At 38.8% G+C, this 19177-nt stretch overlaps 2 protein-coding genes across 2 annotated transcripts; one reads left to right on the forward strand and one right to left on the reverse strand.

Moving 5' to 3' along the window:
- The first annotated feature begins 10335 nt into the window (after positions 1–10335).
- Positions 10336–12478, forward strand: LOC118486553. Its single transcript, XM_035983079.1, has 3 exons — positions 10336–10837; positions 10943–11180; positions 12466–12478. Exons 1-3 carry the CDS (start codon positions 10336–10338, stop codon positions 12476–12478), a joined length of 753 nt encoding a protein of 250 aa, XP_035838972.1.
- A 149-nt stretch (positions 12479–12627) lies between these two features.
- On the reverse strand, positions 12628–17092 carry LOC110903725. Its single transcript, XM_022149506.2, has 4 exons — positions 16776–17092; positions 15598–15996; positions 14275–14689; positions 12628–13144 (listed from the first exon to the last, which is right to left on the reverse strand). The coding sequence occupies exons 1-4, from the start codon at positions 17017–17019 to the stop codon at positions 12943–12945; spliced, it is 1260 nt and encodes a 419-aa protein (XP_022005198.1). The 5' UTR covers positions 17020–17092; the 3' UTR covers positions 12628–12942.
- Positions 17093–19177: the final 2085 nt, after the last annotated feature.

Consider the following 19177-nt stretch of genomic DNA (forward strand, 5'->3'; position numbering starts at 1 on the left):
TATGAGGTTTTAACCTCTGATTTAGATGTCTCAACCATGTTTTTAAGCTTAACCAACCATAAGAGGGGTTGTAAGCATTAGGACATTGGTTTGAGATGTGTTAGACACAAGTTGGATAAGAAATAACATGTCATTTGAATAATATAAAACAAACAGAAAGTTTTAGTCCATTTTAGGGCAAATCCAAGCATGATTCTTCCAAAGAAAAACCAAGGATTCGAACCCAAGGACATAACAAAGCATTAGGAAGAAGAACCAAGTGATTTGGTTGAGAAATGAACAAGTTACACTCACTTTTGTGAAGCTTCACGAATCTGTCCAAAACTCAGATTCTCAGCTGATTAGAGAGCAATTTAGTGAAGATTTAGGAGTTGTGAAAGTGTAAAATGGGTTGGAGAAGGTGAGTATTTATAATGGAAGAGATTAGAGGTGATTGGAGGTGATTAGAGGTGGATTAAAGGTGATTGGGTGAGGTTGGAGAGTTGGATTTCGTGCAAAATTTGAAAGAAAACACAAGTCTGCCGAAACAAGGCGCTCGCGTAGCGCTAGCAACCAGGCTATACCCGTCGCGCTACGCTAGCACATGGATTATGAAATTAAGTTTGAAAAATGACAATTTGGCCCCTGTAGTTCATAGTTTAGGGTTTTTAAGAGTTTTAGGGGATGTTCTTGTCATATAAGCATTGTTTAAGGGCAAGACAAGTATGATTATCATAAACCAAGTATAATTGAGTGCATAAATGTCGAAATTAAGTATCGTTCTCGTTCAAAACACGTTCAATGCATAAGTTTAGTTTAATTACAAGTTTCGCACATAGTTTTCAAGAATCACGATTAAACATAGATTGATTCACCAAATCGAACATACGAGTATACATAGAATGCGTTTAACATAAATGTAACAAAATATAAGCTTCATTAATGATCCAAGTCTCGATTTGATAAAGATTACAAAGAAGGAAACGATTACAAGAATACAAAGTTTCCAAAAATAGAATTACGAATCAAACTTTCTATAAATGGAAAGTACAAAATAGCCGGGCGTTACAGTCTCCCCTCCTTTAGGAAATTTCGTCCCGAAATTTAGGAAGACGTAGGGAAAAGATGAGGATACTTTGACTTCATATCCTTTTTGAGTTCCCATGTAAATTCAGCGCCACGTTTTCCTTCCCATCTAACTTTGACGATAGGAATCTTGCTGCGCCTTAATAGCTTGACTTCTTGCTCAACGATTTCCACTGGTTTTTCCACAAAATGCATAGTATCGTTGATTTGAAGATCTTCGAGAGGAACTTGAAGTCCTTCATCAGCGAGACATTTCTTTAGGTTCGAGACGTGGAACGTTGGATGAACGTTGCTGAGCTCTTGAGGTAAGTCGAGTCGATAAGCCACCTTACCAATCCTTTCGAGTATCTTGAAAGGACCGACATAACGAGGGGCAAGTTTTCCCTTTTTACCAAAACGAACCACTCCTTTCCAAGGAGATATCGTGAGTAGGACATGGTCCCCAACGTTGAACTCCATTGGTTTTCGTCCCTTGTCAGCATAACTCTTTTGACGATTTCGAGCCTTGAGTAGATTGTCACGGATTTGGAGAATCTTATCCGTTGCTTCTTGAATGATCTCAGGGCCAGAAAAATGCTTATCGCCAATCTCGTGCCAGCTTAAAGGAGAACGACATTTGCGACCATATAATGCCTCGAAAGGAGCCATTTGAATACTAGAGTGGTAGCTATTGTTGTACGAGAACTCGATCAAAGGTAAATGCACATCCCAACTACCACCAAAGTCGATGACACAAGAACGGAGCATGTCCTCTAGGGTTTGGATAGTACGTTCAGTCTGTCCATCCGTTTGAGGATGAAAGGCCGTACTGAGATTTAAATGAGTACCCATAGCGGACTGAAAAGTTTGCCAGAGACGCGAAGTGAATCAACCATCACGATCAGAAATGATGTCGAGAGGAACACCATGATGGCGTATGACTTCATTGGTATAGATACGAGCAAGTCGTTCAACCTTGAAATCCTCACGAATGGGAATGAATTGTGCGGACTTGGTCAAACGATCAATGACCACCCAAATACTATCGTAACCAGCAGGTGTACGAGGAAGTTTAGTTATGAAGTCCATCGCAATGCTATCCCATTTCCAAACAGGGATCTCAGGTTGTTCGAGTAGACCAGAAGGTCGTTGATGCTCGGCTTTGACTTTCGAACAGGTAAGACACTTGGAAACGTACACAGCAATGTCTTTCTTCATACCGGGCCACCAATAGGATGTACGTAGATTATGGTACATCTTGTCAGCGCCAGGATGAATCGAGTACTTAGATTTGTGTGCTTCGTTCATGATAAGGTCACGAAGGTTGTCGCGGTCTGGAATCCAGACGCGATCACAACAATAAAGAAGACCATCAGGTTTTGAAACGAGTTGACTCTCAGATGCTCCACGTATTTCTACGGCCATGGAACCTTCATTGATAGATGAGTATTGCGCTTCACGAATACGATTGTGAAGATTGCTCGAGACATGAAAACAACGAATGACATCTACATGAGCCTTACGACTAAGTGCATCGGCCACGACATTCGCCTTACCAGGGTGGTAGCGAATCTCGCAATCGTAGTCGTTAAGTAATTCCACCCAACGTCGCTGTCACATATTGAGTTCTTTTTGGTCAAAGATGTGTTGCAGGCTCTTATGGTCAGTGAAAACCACACACTTAGTACCATATAGGTAGTGTCGCCAAATCTTTAACGCAAAAACAACTGCGCCAAGCTCGAGGTCGTGGGTAGTATAATTTTTCTCATGTATTTTGAGTTGGCGAGAGGCGTAAGCGATGACTTTGTCTCGTTGCATGAGCACACAACCAAGACCACGATTCGATGCATCACAATACACCATGAAATCATCATTCCCATCAGGGAGAGCGAGGATAGGAGCGTTGCAAAGCAAGTCCTTGAGAGTTTGAAAAGATTCCTCTTGCTCAGGACCCCAAGCAAAAGGTTTCTCTTTTTGAGTCAGCGAGGTGAGAGGAACGGCGATTTTTGAAAAATTCGAGATGAATCGACGGTAGTAACCCGCCAATCCTAAGAAAGAGCGGATTTCAGAAGGAGATTTAGGCGCGGTCCAATTCTTCACAGCTTCGATTTTTGCAGGGTCGACATGGATTCCTTTTTCACTAACGTGTCCAAGGAATTGAACTTCTTTGATCCAAAACTCGCATTTAGAAAACTTAGCGTATAAACGTTCACCACGCAAAAGTTCGAGTATAAGACGAAGATGACGCTCATGATCGGCTCGAGATTTAGAATAAATGAGGATATCGTCAATAAAGACGATTACGAAGCGATCCAAGTAAGGTTTACAAACACGATTCATGAGGTCCATGAACACAGCGGGTGCGTTGGTTAAGCCAAAAGGCATAACCACGAACTCGTAATGTCCATAGCGAGTACGAAAAGCGGTTTTGGGAACGTCCTCTTCGAGGACTCGAAGTTGATGATAACCAGAACGAAGATCGATTTTGGAGAAACAGGTAGCGCCTTGAAGTTGATCAAAGAGGTCGTCGATACGCGGAAGAGGGTAACGATTCTTGACGGTGAGTTTGTTGAGCTCACGATAATCGATACACATGCGAAAGGAACCATCTTTCTTTTTAACGAAGAGCACGGGAGCACCCCAAGGAGAGGTACTTGTACGAATGAAACCCTTCTCGAGGAGTTCTTGAAGTTGCGAAGATAATTCTTGCATCTCGGAAGGTGCAAGACGATAAGGAGCCTTGGCCACAGGAGTTGCGCCAGGTACGAGATCAATACGAAAATCAACGGATCGATGAGGAGGAGGACCGGGAAAATCTTCAGGGAAGACGTCAGGGAAATCGCGCACCACTAAAACATCACTTAGGCTCTTTCCCTTGCCTTTTTCTTCCACAACGTGGGCTAAAAAGGCAAAGTACTGTTTGCGTAAGTACTTGTTTGCTTGTGTGCAGGACATCAACTTTAGTCCCCTTGAAGGTCGGTCTCCATAAACGTGTAAAACATCACCAGAGGGAAGAGGTAAGCGAACGAATTTCTCGTGACAAGCGATTTCGGCATGATTCTTTTGAAGCCAATCCATGCCTATGATGACGTCGAAACTACCCAGTTGCATGGGTATGAGATCGATAGAGAAAACGTGCTCGTTAAGAATAAGACGACAATCGAGGAGAATGGAATCGACTAGGATAGACTTGCCATTGGCGACTTCAACGGAAAACGACTTAGGTAGCTTAGAGCGGGCACATTTTAACAATGATTCGAATTCTAAGGACACAAAGCTTTTGTCCGCACCAGTATCAAATAGTATCGAAGCATAAAGATGGTTAACAAGAAACGTACCGTTAACGACATCATTGTCGTTGCGTGCTTGATTTGCGTTTAGGTTGAAGACGCGTCCACGAGGAGGCTGCTGCTGCTCTTGGATCCATTGAGGGCATTGGGGACGAAGATGATTAACATCCCCACATTTGAAACATGCCCTAGCGGGTCTTGCGTTTTGGGGAGCAGGTGGAGCTTGTTGAGCTTGTTGAGCTGGTTGCGCTGGCTGAACTGGTTGAGCTGGCTGCCCTTGGCGACAATAGTTGATGGTATGACCATAACGGTTGCAATTTTCACAACGACGACACCTAGCATTAGCGGGATGATGGAAGTTACAAGTGGCACACTTGGGGTGAATCCCAGTGTACGGCTTGGGGGCATCAACATGAGCAACAGGATTTGGGTTAACAGGCGACACAATCGCGTTACAAACGGGGTTTGATTGCTTTCGCTTCTTTCCCCTATTATTATTCGATTGTTGGGTAATTTGATGGGCTGGCTTAGAAGAAACGGGGTTTGCGGCTTGCTTATCGCGAACGCGATTGTTGTTCAAAGACGCGGCCAAACGGTAAATGTCTTCGATGCTATCGAGTTTGGCTGCCTCGATTGTGTCACGCATACTAGGGGGTAAACCATTGATATACTTGCTTTTCTTGCGATCAGGGGTTGAAACAAGGTGAGGGACAATGAAACTAAGTTGCTTGAAACGGGTGGTGTAAGCTAGGTTGTCATCACCAATCTGTTTTAATACCCAGAATTCTTCCTCTAACTTTCTTTGCTCATGCGGAGGACAAAACTCATCCATCATTAGGGCCTTAGTCTCCTCCCAGGTCAACGCATAAGCCAACTCGTTCGAACGGATGTTTCTTTCATTCGACCACCACTCAAGAGCGCGGGCTTGGAATACCCCGGTTGCGCTACGTGTCTTGAGTTCGTCAGGGCAATCGCTATTGATGAATGTGACCTCTATGCTGTCAAACCACTCAAGCATAGCGGTCACCCCATCATTGCCAGTAAATGGCTTGGGATTGCACGAAGAAAAGTGCTTAAAGTTGAACGAGGCGGGCTTGCGTATTTCGACCTTAGAGTCGACGGAAGAGTGAGGAGTTTCAGAGGCACGAATCTCGGAAATGACCTTTGGAACGACACGCGCAAATTGATCGGCCATGAAAGCCATCATCTTCTTGGTGGAGCGAGACTTTGACTTCTTAGACGCGTTGGAGAGACGAGAAGACATCTAGGATTTAAAGAACGAAATGAGTGAGACTTGGTCATAATGTTTGTTTATGAAAACGCAATTGATCACATAGCATAAAGAGTCACATAGCATAAAGGTTCAAGTTGATTTTCATAGCATAAAAGTTTAAACGTTTCATATAGTATAGTCATGAATTCCACATAGCATAACATGAATAAACGAAAGCATTGTAAATTTAGTTTGTTCACGAGGGATTATTATTGTTTGTGATTGCGATAACGTGCGAAATGTTTAAAACGACATTTTGAAATGAACGAACGTTCAAGTATAAAAATCATATATAAATTGAGATACATAAAAGAGAGGCTCAATAAAACATTGGAGTGTTTCGGGTAGAGAAACGTCGACTATTCCAAAGTGGGTCGAAAGTTCTTTCGAATTAGAGATATTGTGCTTTGGCCTATAAGTAAGATAATCTCGTCGAGAAGCGATTAACGGTATCTTACCCTTCCGGTTACTACACATCTCTAAATGATTGAAACATTCGGGACTTTGGCGAGAATAAAAATCAAGGAATGGGACTTAATCGACAAGATGCGGGTTTCACCCCTAACTTGACGATTTCGTACCCTAAATGTGGTTGGTACTCGTCGGCCAAAATAAATTTTGACACTATGACGAGGGTCCACTAGAGTTGAAACGGAAATTACCATTAAGTTGTGGATGTCACTCCTAGCTTAATGGTGAAATTTCGTGCAAAAAATAGATCAAAGGTAGAATGAGAGTCGTTTACCAAATTGTGGGTTTCACGCCTATTTTGGTAAATTCTTCTCGTTGGTGTTACAAGAGTATAAAAATAGCATAAGTGTATTCGTGTTAGCCTTAGGGAAGGCACATAAATTTAATCAAAAGTATAGCTAGGAAGCATGCATGGTAGAGTACAAAAGTTTTAAACAACAAATAAGAGGCAAAATTCCTAGAACTATAGATTAGGGCAAAAGCATGGCAATTTTCCTAATTCCCTATAGTTATGGCTCTGATACCAATCTATCACACCCCAACCGATGGCGGAAACATCGGGATGAGACGAAGTGTGTAGATTGCTCAAAACGTCATAACACTATGTGACAATAATTAATTTAAATTCAAATTTCATTTCAAAACTAAATGTCAAACATAATTCAAAAGGAAATAACAACTTTGTTTCATAACATAACATAACAAACAAAATGATAGAATAATCTAGGTGTGTATCTAGTCCACCCTAAACTTGTTTCATGAATCATCCATACTTCAATATCAACCTGCAACATGTATTAAAATAGAGTTTCAATGCAAAAGCAAAGAGCGAGTATACAAGTTTGTTTACATAGCATAATAGAATAAAAACTCATATCCAACATGAACATAACAAAATAGTTTCAACGTGCTAGTTTACGTAGTCCAAGTGATAGCCCAAGTTTCCCAATGCGTTTAAAGTACCTAACCCAAAGTTTAACGGGAGGTTGTTATGTCTCCTCCTAACAATACCCCAAAGACTAACGGGGAGGTGCATTACTCCTATAGCGCTACTATTGTTAAGGCGGAACTACACACAAGAATTAAACGTTCACATTGCACAAAAAGTCTCAAGATTCACAAGTTTCATGTTTCATGTTTAAATGGATAGAGTAAGTTTCAAATAAGTTTCAAGTGTCGTGTGCGTTTAATATAGAATACATGTTGCACCCAAAGTGTTAAAAGTAGAAATGGGTTCGAGTATACTCACGGTTTACAAGTGGTGACTTGAAGTTCCGAGAGCAAGTTTGTAGATGAGTTAGTTTGGAGCACCTTGTCCTTCTACACAAGGAAACGTAGGTGTGTGAGTTTGGCGTATACGGAAGATTATAGATTCGGAGTTTTTTTTTTTAAATATAAAGAAAGTAACATAGGTGAAAATAATCATCTTGTACACATAACTCTTGTTCTTGACACTATTGAAACTCAAAAGAGTTGGTATGATTTCATGGATTCTAAGATCCATTAGAGTCGTAACAAGGGCATGGTCATAGATGATGTAACGTCCACTTAACAAATAACTATTAAGTCATCATCAAGTCTTAGTTACTTAGATGTATACGTATAGAATAACTTAGATATTATATAGTTTTACAAGTCTTAAGATTCAAGCATGAGGTAGGAGATTAATGTCTCCATTTAGGTACCTCTTTGTGTCATAGAATACATACATGAGGTAGGAAGAACAAGCTTCCATTTAGGCACCTCTATTATTCACCACTACACTTGTTGTTATAAACAACAAGGAGGGTCATGAACATACAAGTATCAAAGTATTAACAACAACTAATCTATAGTAAAACATCAAGTAATGAGTGGATTCTTATGAAGGATAGCCCAAGCTAATCCAACCATCACACATTCAACAAGTTTCACACTTGAACATTACTTGTGGGTAAAACCCTAATTAAAACAGAAGGTTTATGAGGTTTTAACCTCTGATTTAGATGTCTCAACCATGTTTTTAAGCTTAACCAACCATAAGAGGGGTTGTAAGCATTAGGACATTGGTTTGAGATGTGTTAGACATAAGTTGGATAAGAAATAACATGTCATTTGAATAATATAAAACAAACAGAAAGTTTTAGTCCATTTTAGGGCAAATCCAAGCATGATTCTTCCAAAGAAAAACCAAGGATTCGAACCCAAGGACATAACAAAGCATTAGGAAGAAGAACCAAGTGATTTGGTTGAGAAATGAACAAGTTACACTCACTTTTGTGAAGCTTCACGAATCTGTCCAAAACTCAGATTCTCAGCTGATTAGAGAGCAATTTAGTGAAGATTTAGGAGTTGTGAAAGTGTAAAATGGGTTGGAGAAGGTGAGTATTTATAATGGAAGAGATTAGAGGTGATTGGAGGTGATTAGAGGTGGATTAAAGGTGATTGGGTGAGGTTGGAGAGTTGGATTTCGTGCAAAATTTGAAAGAAAACACAAGTCTGCCGAAACAAGGCGCTCGCGTAGCGCTAGCAACCAGGCTATACCCGTCGCGCTACGCTAGCACATGGATTATGAAATTAAGTTTGAAAAATGACAATTTGGCCCCTGTAGTTCATAGTTTAGGGTTTTTAAGAGTTTTAGGGGATGTTCTTGTCATATAAGCATTGTTTAAGGGCAAGACAAGTATGATTATCATAAACCAAGTATAATTGAGTGCATAAATGTCGAAATTAAGTATCGTTCTCGTTCAAAACGCGTTCAATGCATAAGTTTAGTTTAATTACAAGTTTCGCACATAGTTTTCAAGAATCACGATTAAACATAGATTGATTCACCAAATCGAACATACGAGTATACATAGAATGCGTTTAACATAAATGTAACAAAATATAAGCTTCATTAATGATCCAAGTCTCGATTTGATAAAGATTACAAAGAAGGAAACGATTACAAGAATACAAAGTTTCCAAAAATAGAATTACGAATCAAACTTTCTATAAGTGGAAAGTACAAAATAGCCGGGCGTTACAGGAATCACACCCGTGGTCTTATATACAAATATCAAATGTTAAGACTCAAATTATCTAAGCCCAAATTTCGTGTAATAATTTATTAAATAGTTTAGAAAATTTCAAGCCCAAAGGCCAACACGTCATGCCAAATTACATTGTTTTGGGCTATTTTAGTCATGTGTAAATATTTCGTCACCAAATCTAATATGGTTAATCGATCCATAACCAAACGAGCATGTAAAACTGCTTAACCAAAACCGACTTAAACTATCGGTTTTGATTATCATTGCCCACTTAACCAAAAGTGTAGTTATGGTTTCGATTTTGGGCCAATACTGACCCAAACTAACCCATGTGTTACCTTACTTAATTTTTATTATTCTCGTTTATACCTAAAAATTAGGTGATATCAAGAATATTATCTAATCAATAATACAATTACAATAGCAACGGGGGTGATTGTGATAAGACTATGTAATATGATGGCCCTAAAGGGCTACGGGGTCAACATGGCCTTGCAGCCCTAAGTGGGCACACAGCACCACCTTGGCGGCCCTATGATGAGGCAACCCGGAGCAGGATGAAGGCACCGAGAATGAGAGACAAGTTTGTAAAAACTTATAAACCCATAATAGCTAGTAATTTTAAGAGTTAATTATATCGTTAGTCCATTTGGTTTATGCAAAGTAACAACTTAAGGTACTAAGACCGTGTGTAATGGGGCGTTTTTTTTTTAAATTTTTGCCCCAAAACGCTCTATAACGCCCATATCCCCATTACGGGGGCGTTTTGGGGCGTTTTAAATCAAAAAAATCGATCCCGGCGTTTAAATTAAAACGCTTAATCACAATCCAACCACCAATCAAACGGCTATATTCCAACGGCTAGTTTGATTTATTTTTTTTTTAAACCAATTATATATATAGAGAAAGTATAATGTACTTCAGGGCTTAACCTACATTAACATACATGACAAAAAAATATAACGTGCGTTATTATCATAGAACGTGCGTGATTATAGTCCCATGCGTGATTATGTGGTCCCATGTGGTCCCATGCGTGATTATGTGGTCCCATGCGTGATTATACCCCTGATCCAACGGTTACCATTGTCTCCTACGTGATGTATGATAAGGCTTTTTGTATGTTAACCTTACTCTATATATATATATATATATATATATATAAACAACCAAAACTCATCCATTTTCAACAAAAACAATCTCAAAACCTCTCAAAAAATCCCACAATTTTTAAAAAAACTTGATGGCTTCTCCTAGTTCTTCATCCATGATATTTTTTTACTACAACGAGTATTTTGCGGATGGCGATGGTTCGACCGATGAGGAGCTTGAGCAAGAGGCGGTTACGAGTGCATGTCAACTAGCGGTGCGATATGTCAACCATTCTCGTCGACCCGAAGCACCAAAAAATAAAAGAGGCTATGTTGAACGAGACCGACGCGCGGCACACGAGCGTTTGATGAAAGACTATTTTGACGAGGCGCCGACATTCTCAAACGAATTTTTTAGGCGTCGTTTCCGGATGAGTAAGCGGTTGTTTCTACGCATAGTCAACGACTTGGAAGCCAACTACGATTATTTTAAACAAAAACCGGATGCGAGAGGGGCACTTGGATTTACCGGTATCCAAAAGTGTACGTCGGCATTACGAATCCTTGCTTATGGTAACACTACCGACATCAACGACGAGTATCTAAAAATGGCGGAGAAAACAACACGAGATAGCTTGGAACATTTTTGTCGCGGTATAATTCTTATACTTTACTTTTATTTTTTTTTAAACGACGAGTATGCTTAGAATTTTTTTTTTTTTTTTTGAATCTTATGTTTATCTATAATTTTTTATAAAGGTATAATTGATGTGTACGGTGCGCGTTATCTTAGAACGCCTACATGGGAGGACCTTCAAAAGATCTACGAGGTACATAACGCCGAGCATGGTTTGCCTGGTATGATCGGGAGCATAGATTGCATGCATTGGCGTTGGGATAACTGCCCGACTGCATGGCGAGGCCAACACACACGTGGTGACCAAAAAGGACCCACTATTATTCTTCAGGCGGTTGCTTCACAGGACCTTTGGGTTTGGTCGCCTTACTTTGGCGTGGTCGGGTCATGCAATGATATCAATGTTTTTGAACAATCGTCGTTGTTAGAGGAGTGGATTTCTGGCAAAGCTCCAAAAGCGTCGTTTTACGCAAATGGAAACTACTACCCCCATGGATATTATTTGAGCGACGGAATTTATCCTAGGTATTCGATTTTTGTGAAGACGTTTAGTGATCCTATTGATGACAAAAGAGCATACTTTAAAAAGGTTCAAGAGTCTTCACGAAAAGACATTGAGAGATGCTTTGGGGTTCTTAAACAACGCTGGCAATACTTGAGAAATCCTTGTCGTGCATGGAGCAAGCAAAAAATGAGAGATGCTATGTACGCTTGTATAATCATGCACAACATGATTTTGGAAGACGAAGGAAAGGCGATATGCCATAATTACGTGCCAGAAGCCGTTCAACAGGAGCATCCGCAGGCGTCAATGGAAGAAAGAGTGAATAATGCGCGAGAGTTGCGTTACGAACCGTACCATTCCCAGTTAATGGTTGATTTGGTACACCACGCATGGTCGGTTCGGTACGTACCACCTGAGGGAGAGGAAGAAACGGAGGACGAAGAAGACGAAGTTGGCGAGGGTGAAGAAAGCGAAGACGAAAACTAGTTTTTTTTTTTAATTTAATCGGATGTTTTTTTTATTTCTAGTATTGTTTTTTTTTTTTCAGCTTTTTTTCTGTTTTTTTTTTATTTTCGGTTTTTTTTTTCAGTTTTTTTTTTATTTTTTTTTCAAGTAATGTAATTTTATTTTTAAATTAATGAAGTTTTTTTTTATGTTTTAAATTAAAAAAAATAATTGGGAAATGATTGTAAAATGATTGAATGGGGGTTATGGCATAATGCCCCACTACACCACTTTTGCTATATGCCCCCTTGCTGACTAGGACGCCACGTGTCGTATAATGCCCCATGGTGGGGGCATTATAAGCTTCTACCACTACACATGGTCTAATAGTTTAAAATAACAATCTGAGGTATTAAATTTTAATTTTGTAACAAGTTGAGGTATTAACACTATCAAGTGTTAGTTTTTTTGTTAGATTTCTATGAAATGACCAAAACACCCTTTATAACATCAAAGACTATTTATGTAATTCTTTGATTTTATTAAAGGGACCCCATTTGTGTAAAATACAAATACATATATAGAAATACAAAAGATATAAGTAATATATTTAAATAAGTAGCTTTTAAATATCTACATAATATATTTAAACAAATAGCTTTTAAAGTTTTTTTTTTCTTTTTAATTTTTAACTAGTATATTTAAATAAGTAGCTTTTTCTGTAAGTTATTTTAAATACTTTTTTAGTTTTTTTAACGAAACATGGCTTTTTTTTAATAGACAACTTTTTCTTTGACACGTGTATTTTTATCCATGTCTCGATGTAATTTTTATTGAGATCGTGTTAGTATGCACAAGTAACCGAAACACAGACGTCTATATTATTAAACTGAGAAAAATTCTGCTTACAAACTAGTTTGAAACAAAAGCAGCAGAAGAACAACAAATCAATACACCATCTATAACATGGATGAACGTGCAAGTTATGGTTTTAAAAATATAAGGCAAGAAGATATTATCTTCTAAATTGTGTACTAAACACCAAAATGAAACAGTTGTTGACTATCTAGAGATACGGGTCAGATCTAGCACGCACGTGTTTAAGTTTGATGATCTCGACTTAAAACTTTGTGACTGAATATGTGTGGCTGGCCACACGTGTGCGGCTCATCATCAGGCGTGCAACAAACTAGATCCTTTATTTTTCATGATCTTAGCATTTAACTTCTCCATGAACTGTTGGTTCGCTCGAAGCCTGGTCTTCACATAGCTTGTTCGGGCATCTTCAACTAGCTTATCAGCTTTACCAGCCTCCTCAATCAGCCCAAATAAGGTCCTGAGACAGTCTTTCCTATTTTCCTCGCGATGCTCAAACCTACAAAGGGTACATTCCTTACTTTTTGTAATCATGTTTGATATACTTTTTACTTGCAAAAAAGTTAGCAAAATCAGGCCCGGTCAAACCAGCCCAACCCAGAGACACGTTTCAGCCCCATACAAGAACTTACCTGCACTGACCAGTTACCCAAAACCGACCAGTCCATTTTGCAAATACTAGATCATACAGAATTTAGAGTAAAATGGCATTTTCATCCCTGAGGTTTGGCCAGTTTTGCGACTTTCGTCTAAAGGTTTGTTTTCCGTGTCTGGATCCAAATGGTTTGAAATCTTGCCATTTTCATCCAGCCAGTTTTATGACTCTCGTTAAGTCAGGGGTATTTTTTTGTCTTTTTTGTTAACTTAAAAGGGCATTTCGGTCTTTTTCACTTTATGCATAAGCATTTAGCATAATGTACAAGTATTCAAAATACCCTTAACGGAAAAAAAAAAGACGAAAACACCCCTGACTTAACAGCAGTGTTGTAAAAATCGCGATTAGGCGGCGATTAATCGCTAATCGGCCAATAACGGAGTAATTTTTCGTTAATCAGTCCATTAATGCTAGTCGGTCCTAGTCGGTACTAGTCGGTCCTAGTCGGTACTAGTTGGGCCTAATCGGCCAGCCAAAAATCGGCGATTCCGACCAGATTCCGGCAAAAAACCTGTATATTCCGGCCAAAACCTCTAACTTCCGGCCAGTTTCCAACCAAACCATACGAATTCCAACAATTAATCTCGTATACTTAAAAAAATGAGTTGAGTAAGAGTTAAGACCTAGCTACTTAAAATATATACCTATAAAAATGTGTATATGTATACATAAACTGAAAACTATATATAAAAAACCCGATCCGATTAATCTCGAGTAATCCCGAGTAGTCGCTAGTCCCCACCTCACCGGCCGACTAGCGACTAGCGAGTTCTCCAACCTTGCTTAACAGAGAATAACGCGGATTTGAACCTTTTGGATCCAAATGCAGAAAAACAAACCTTTGGCCGAAAGTCACAAAACTGACCAAATCTCAGGGACGAAAATGGCATTTTACTCCAGAATTTATCATGTAGGTTTGGTAACTACAGTTACAAAATATAATTAAAAACAGAGAGATTAATATATATTATTACCTCTCACTGGTTATAGTAAGTTCATCTTTTCCTGGGTTATATCTTTTCCCAACCAATTCCCGTAGTCGACGGAACTGGTTTTTCGAAAGGCCAAGCTCTTTGACAGTGACAGCCAGTTTTGCTTTTCTGTTTTTAGGGTGCCACGAATCACCACCGGGAACAAACACGACCCGTGTTTGCCACCTAAGCACAGGGCCTTCACCCGGGGGGTCATCTATGTCCTTCTTCTCTACAGCAGAAGCCGCCTCATCAAATTTTGGGGGACCCGCTTCCTCTATCTCCTTAGTGTGTTTCATGAGCATGTTATGCTCGAATTCCTGATACATTTCGTAACCTTGCTCGGGTTCAAGCTCGCCAGTTTCGACCATATCTGCTATCTCGTTATACTTTTCTTCAACCAATTTTTTCAGATGATCTGAGTTCACAGGAAATTAAATACCATTATAGATACAACAATCAATTATATTATATTATATATATAACAAAGAACAACGGGATCTACAGTAACATTTTTTCATTGGTCAAGCATGGTGTGATGGCGTGTCTGTTTGTTTTCCTAAATTATTTCTTTTATTCATAATATAGAATCGAAAATTGAAACAAAGGAACTGTTGAGGTGGATTAAGGAGTCATTTTACAATCTGAATAGCAAGGTTTGATCATTATACTAGCCGTTTTTTTTTTTCTTTTTTTGTCGATGATTATTTACAAATACTTATTTTAACTAAATGAAATTATCAAATAATCATTTTTTTCAAATTTTAGTTTAATTAATTATAATAAATTCAAATCAGTCACATTTTTAAACGATATTAAATTACCATTTTTTTAAAATTGTGTTTGAAGCAAACATAAAAAGATTTTAAGTACTTATAATACATTTGGATAGGTCATGGTCTTATACAATTTTAATTTTAAATTATGATTATTTTTAAAACTAGGAAATAACTTTTTTCATGATTCCGAATATACCGGTACGGCGTGGGTTTTTATCTACGTTGCGATGTGCAAAACCGGACCGCCCACATCAATTTCTTTTTCTTTTTGTATCACTTATAATTAAGATTCTGTATAAAATCAAGTACACCGAGTATGTTTAGCATATGTTGGGTCAATTTTTGTAAAAAGTGAATCAACCACACCGAACACGTGTCGATGCATTGGTAGTGTAACAAATCGTACTGACTATATGAATTCACGCAGCAAAACGCAGGAAATCCCGCTAGTTATTTCAAATACAACTATACAAGACTTAAAAAAGGCAGGCCAACAAAAAAAAACACAAAACTTATTAAATAAAAAGGAATTACAACCGTAACATACCTGGAAGGAGTTTTTCCCACATGAACATGTCCTGTAGTATCTGCTCACACTCTTTAGTATCTTTAAGATGACCACTATCAACAGCCTCCTTAATCATACCTTCCCATTTCTTGTCATCCATATAAAAAAATTCATCTTTTGTCATTCGATTGATCACAATATCTTTTGCGTTATACAGATTATCTATCTCATCATCTGTCTCATGTAACTCATCAAAATCCGACTCAAACTCTTGATCGTTGACACCATCAATTGGTTGCATATTAAACTCATCAAGCAGCTCATCATCTGTATCCGCATGCTTTTGTGTAATTTTCCTCCTGAATATCGACTCCACCACATCCGGTAATGCCTCTTCATCCTTTTCTTTGAAGTACTTCTCTATCTGCATTTTCAGCTCTGCCAGACAAGTATTAATACAAAAGGTTAACCCGTATATATTCCTTTAAACTACAACACAGATTAAAAATCTTATGCACTTCCTTGGTGTCAAAAGGCGTGTGGCGCTCAGATGCGTTTTGATCCCAAAAACTAATGCGCAATGCGCGATGTGTGTGCATCACGTATGAGAGGCATTCATTATTAAAAAAAAACTAAAAGTTTATTTATAGATAACACTTTAACTTGTTAAATCTAAAACACTAAAATATAAAATATGTTCATCAGCTCTGATCAAATTTGTTCAAACGATGGTATAATTTGTCCAAATATTCAAACCCATTGCTCAACCGATGGTCGGATTTGTTCAATGAGATTTCAAAAACTCAGACCCAATGCAATCAACACTCTAATTTGTTCAAATACTAGTTAACTGCATCTGGCATCCCATCAGACCGCATCACACACATCGCAATTCGCATCATGTTATGCGCACATCAACCGCAGCAACGCAATCTCATCACCGCACCACGCACTCATAATGACCACATTAAAAAAAAACAATGTGCACTTCCACTAGCAACTACAACACTTGTACTTATAATAATGCACATAAATCCTCATCAAGTAAAATCAATTTCATAAAAAAAAAAGTGAAATCAGATACTAAACTAATGTTTACAGACTATCCTGTTCACAAATCAACCACCACAAGGAAACCACAACCTACAGTTCACTAAACATACACAAAACTAAAACTAGGGTTTATAATATCAATATCATTTCAGCCGTTAATGTACCTTTATTGCTGACATCTTTAACGTCAAGCTCCTTTGACGGAGGTTGCAAAATACTGTTAGATTCCGACGGAATATTCGATTGGTCCGTCGATGAATTCTCATTTTCAGTTGAGAAGAATCTGAGGTTCGATCCAAAGCTACAAAAGGGAGAATTGATGATTTTGGGGTTAGGTGGGGAAGGTGATGATCGATTAGGGTTTAAGAGGTGACGAACAGGGATTTTGTTGAATAAAGCTCGTCTCATGATTTAGGGTTTAAGAGAGGTTCGCTGATCGGAATCGATGAAGGTGTGTAGTGGAATGAGATGAGGGCAAAGAGTTCTTAAGTTATGAAAGTTTGAGATTAGGTCCTTGGATTTGTACATGGTTTCATTTTGTGACAATTATGGCCCATGTATTGTTAATTGTAAGCGGTGTTCACGATTCGGGTTTAAACTGTGAAACTGTTTAAACTGGTCTAGTTTAGTAATTAACTTGTTTTCAAATCTTAAAGGTCGAAATAGATCTCGTTTAGAATCACAACCCTGGTGAAAATGTGTTAAAGTTGGTTTGGTAAAGTGGATGAGACAATACATGACGTTCACAGTAGGGTTGACAATTCTGACACGAACACGATAACACGACACGAACCTACACGAAGTTATCATGTTACATGTTTGACCTTAACAGGTTTCGTGTCTAAAACAGGTCGACACGATAAGACCTTAACAAGTTTCGTGTCTAAACAGGTTAAAACCCGTTAACCTGTTAAGACCCGTTAAGTACATGTTAATAATTAAAAAATAATAAAATATTATATGTCGGTGTATGTAGCGCCCTGCGTTTCGGTACTTTAGTCATCTCGGCGGGTCTCGTCTTATTTTCCTACTTTGTGATGCTTTGTACATAAACAGTATGAATCTTGACCTTGTGAATCTTAACTCTTGTGAATCTTGACTCTTGTGATACTTGACTCTTGTGATACTAGAAACTTGACACTTGTTACGAGAAACTTTGATACTTTTTTGAATGAGAAACTTGGTACTTATTAACTAGCTTAAACGCAGACTTGGAAAACGGAAACTTTTGTGTTAATCATACAATAATACCATGTAATGGTTACCCACAATAATACGCAACGCAACGCTTACTAGCTCACAAAACAAACCAAAGTCGAAAAATTACCAAACGGGTCTCGGCTGTCCGAATGGACATCCGATCAGATGACCATCCGATCGGATGACCATTCGACCGAATAGCCATCCGACCCATTGCGCACTTACACCGCCTTAGCTGTCAACATAGCTATAAATAGGCCCCTTGTGCTCTCATTCTCACCCTTCACTCTCTGCCATCCGACCACACGCACTCTCAGTCATTTTAAGCAAGAATCAAGGCAAATCGTAAGTATACTTCCCTAACTCTTGTACAACTTTCATCAATTATCACTCCTACACAAGATTTTTCATCAAAATCCCACAAACACTTCAATATCTTCACGAAAATCGACTAATTTGGGGTCTCTTGGAGGTGGTTTCCACTCAGAAGTTGGTACAAACTATTGTGAAGCACCATTTAAGCAAGAACGGCCCTAGATCTAACAGATTTTCACAACTTTTATGCAAAAACTTAAGAATCTCCCACTTTTACATCAGATCTGACGGAATTTCACATGGTTTCTGGCTCAGATCTGATGAACATCACGTTTTACAACTACTTTTCGGACTTTTCTTCAATTTCTATACAAAACAGTTGTGGAATCGAACTCAAACAGGCTATTGACTCGTTCTTTAGTCAAAAGTCGGCTTAAGAACTGAATTTCCACTGGAAAACGGGCTGATTGACGGGTCCAAACATGAAACCTCACCATAAACAGTTCGTCGGTTTGAGTAGGGGTGGTTCCCAGCCAACTGAACGAGCTGGGTTTGGAACGTTTCCCTTGTTTGACGCGTCGTTACACCGTCTCCGTTAAGCCGAACTTAGAAAATTTCACGAAACTTCACACACTGATCGTCTGTCCGAATGGCCATCCGATCGGATGACCATTCGTTCAGATGATCTGATTATGTTGACACTTATTTGTTTTACAGTACACTATGATCACAACGTTTGAAACTTTAACAGTTCGCAAACTTAAACCACTGTTCGAATGGCCATTCTTTCGAATGGTCATCCGTCCGGATGACCATCCGCCCAGGTATTCAGTCAGACACTTTTCCTCGATTTTCGCACCGTTCGACACTTTGTTTCCGACCGGGTCAGTACTTAGAGGACTTATGCTCTGTTCCCCACACGCAGGCTGAGCCAGCGCTCCCTTCGATCCAATCTAACAGTGTTTGGTTCTAAGCACCCACTGTGAGTATACTCGATCCCTTTTTGTTTTAAACACTTTTAGGATGCAACATGTATTCTATTATCAAGACA

This window comes from Helianthus annuus, chromosome 14 (genome assembly GCF_002127325.2).
Source record: "Helianthus annuus cultivar XRQ/B chromosome 14, HanXRQr2.0-SUNRISE, whole genome shotgun sequence".
NCBI classification, from domain to species: Eukaryota; Viridiplantae; Streptophyta; class Magnoliopsida; order Asterales; family Asteraceae; genus Helianthus; species Helianthus annuus.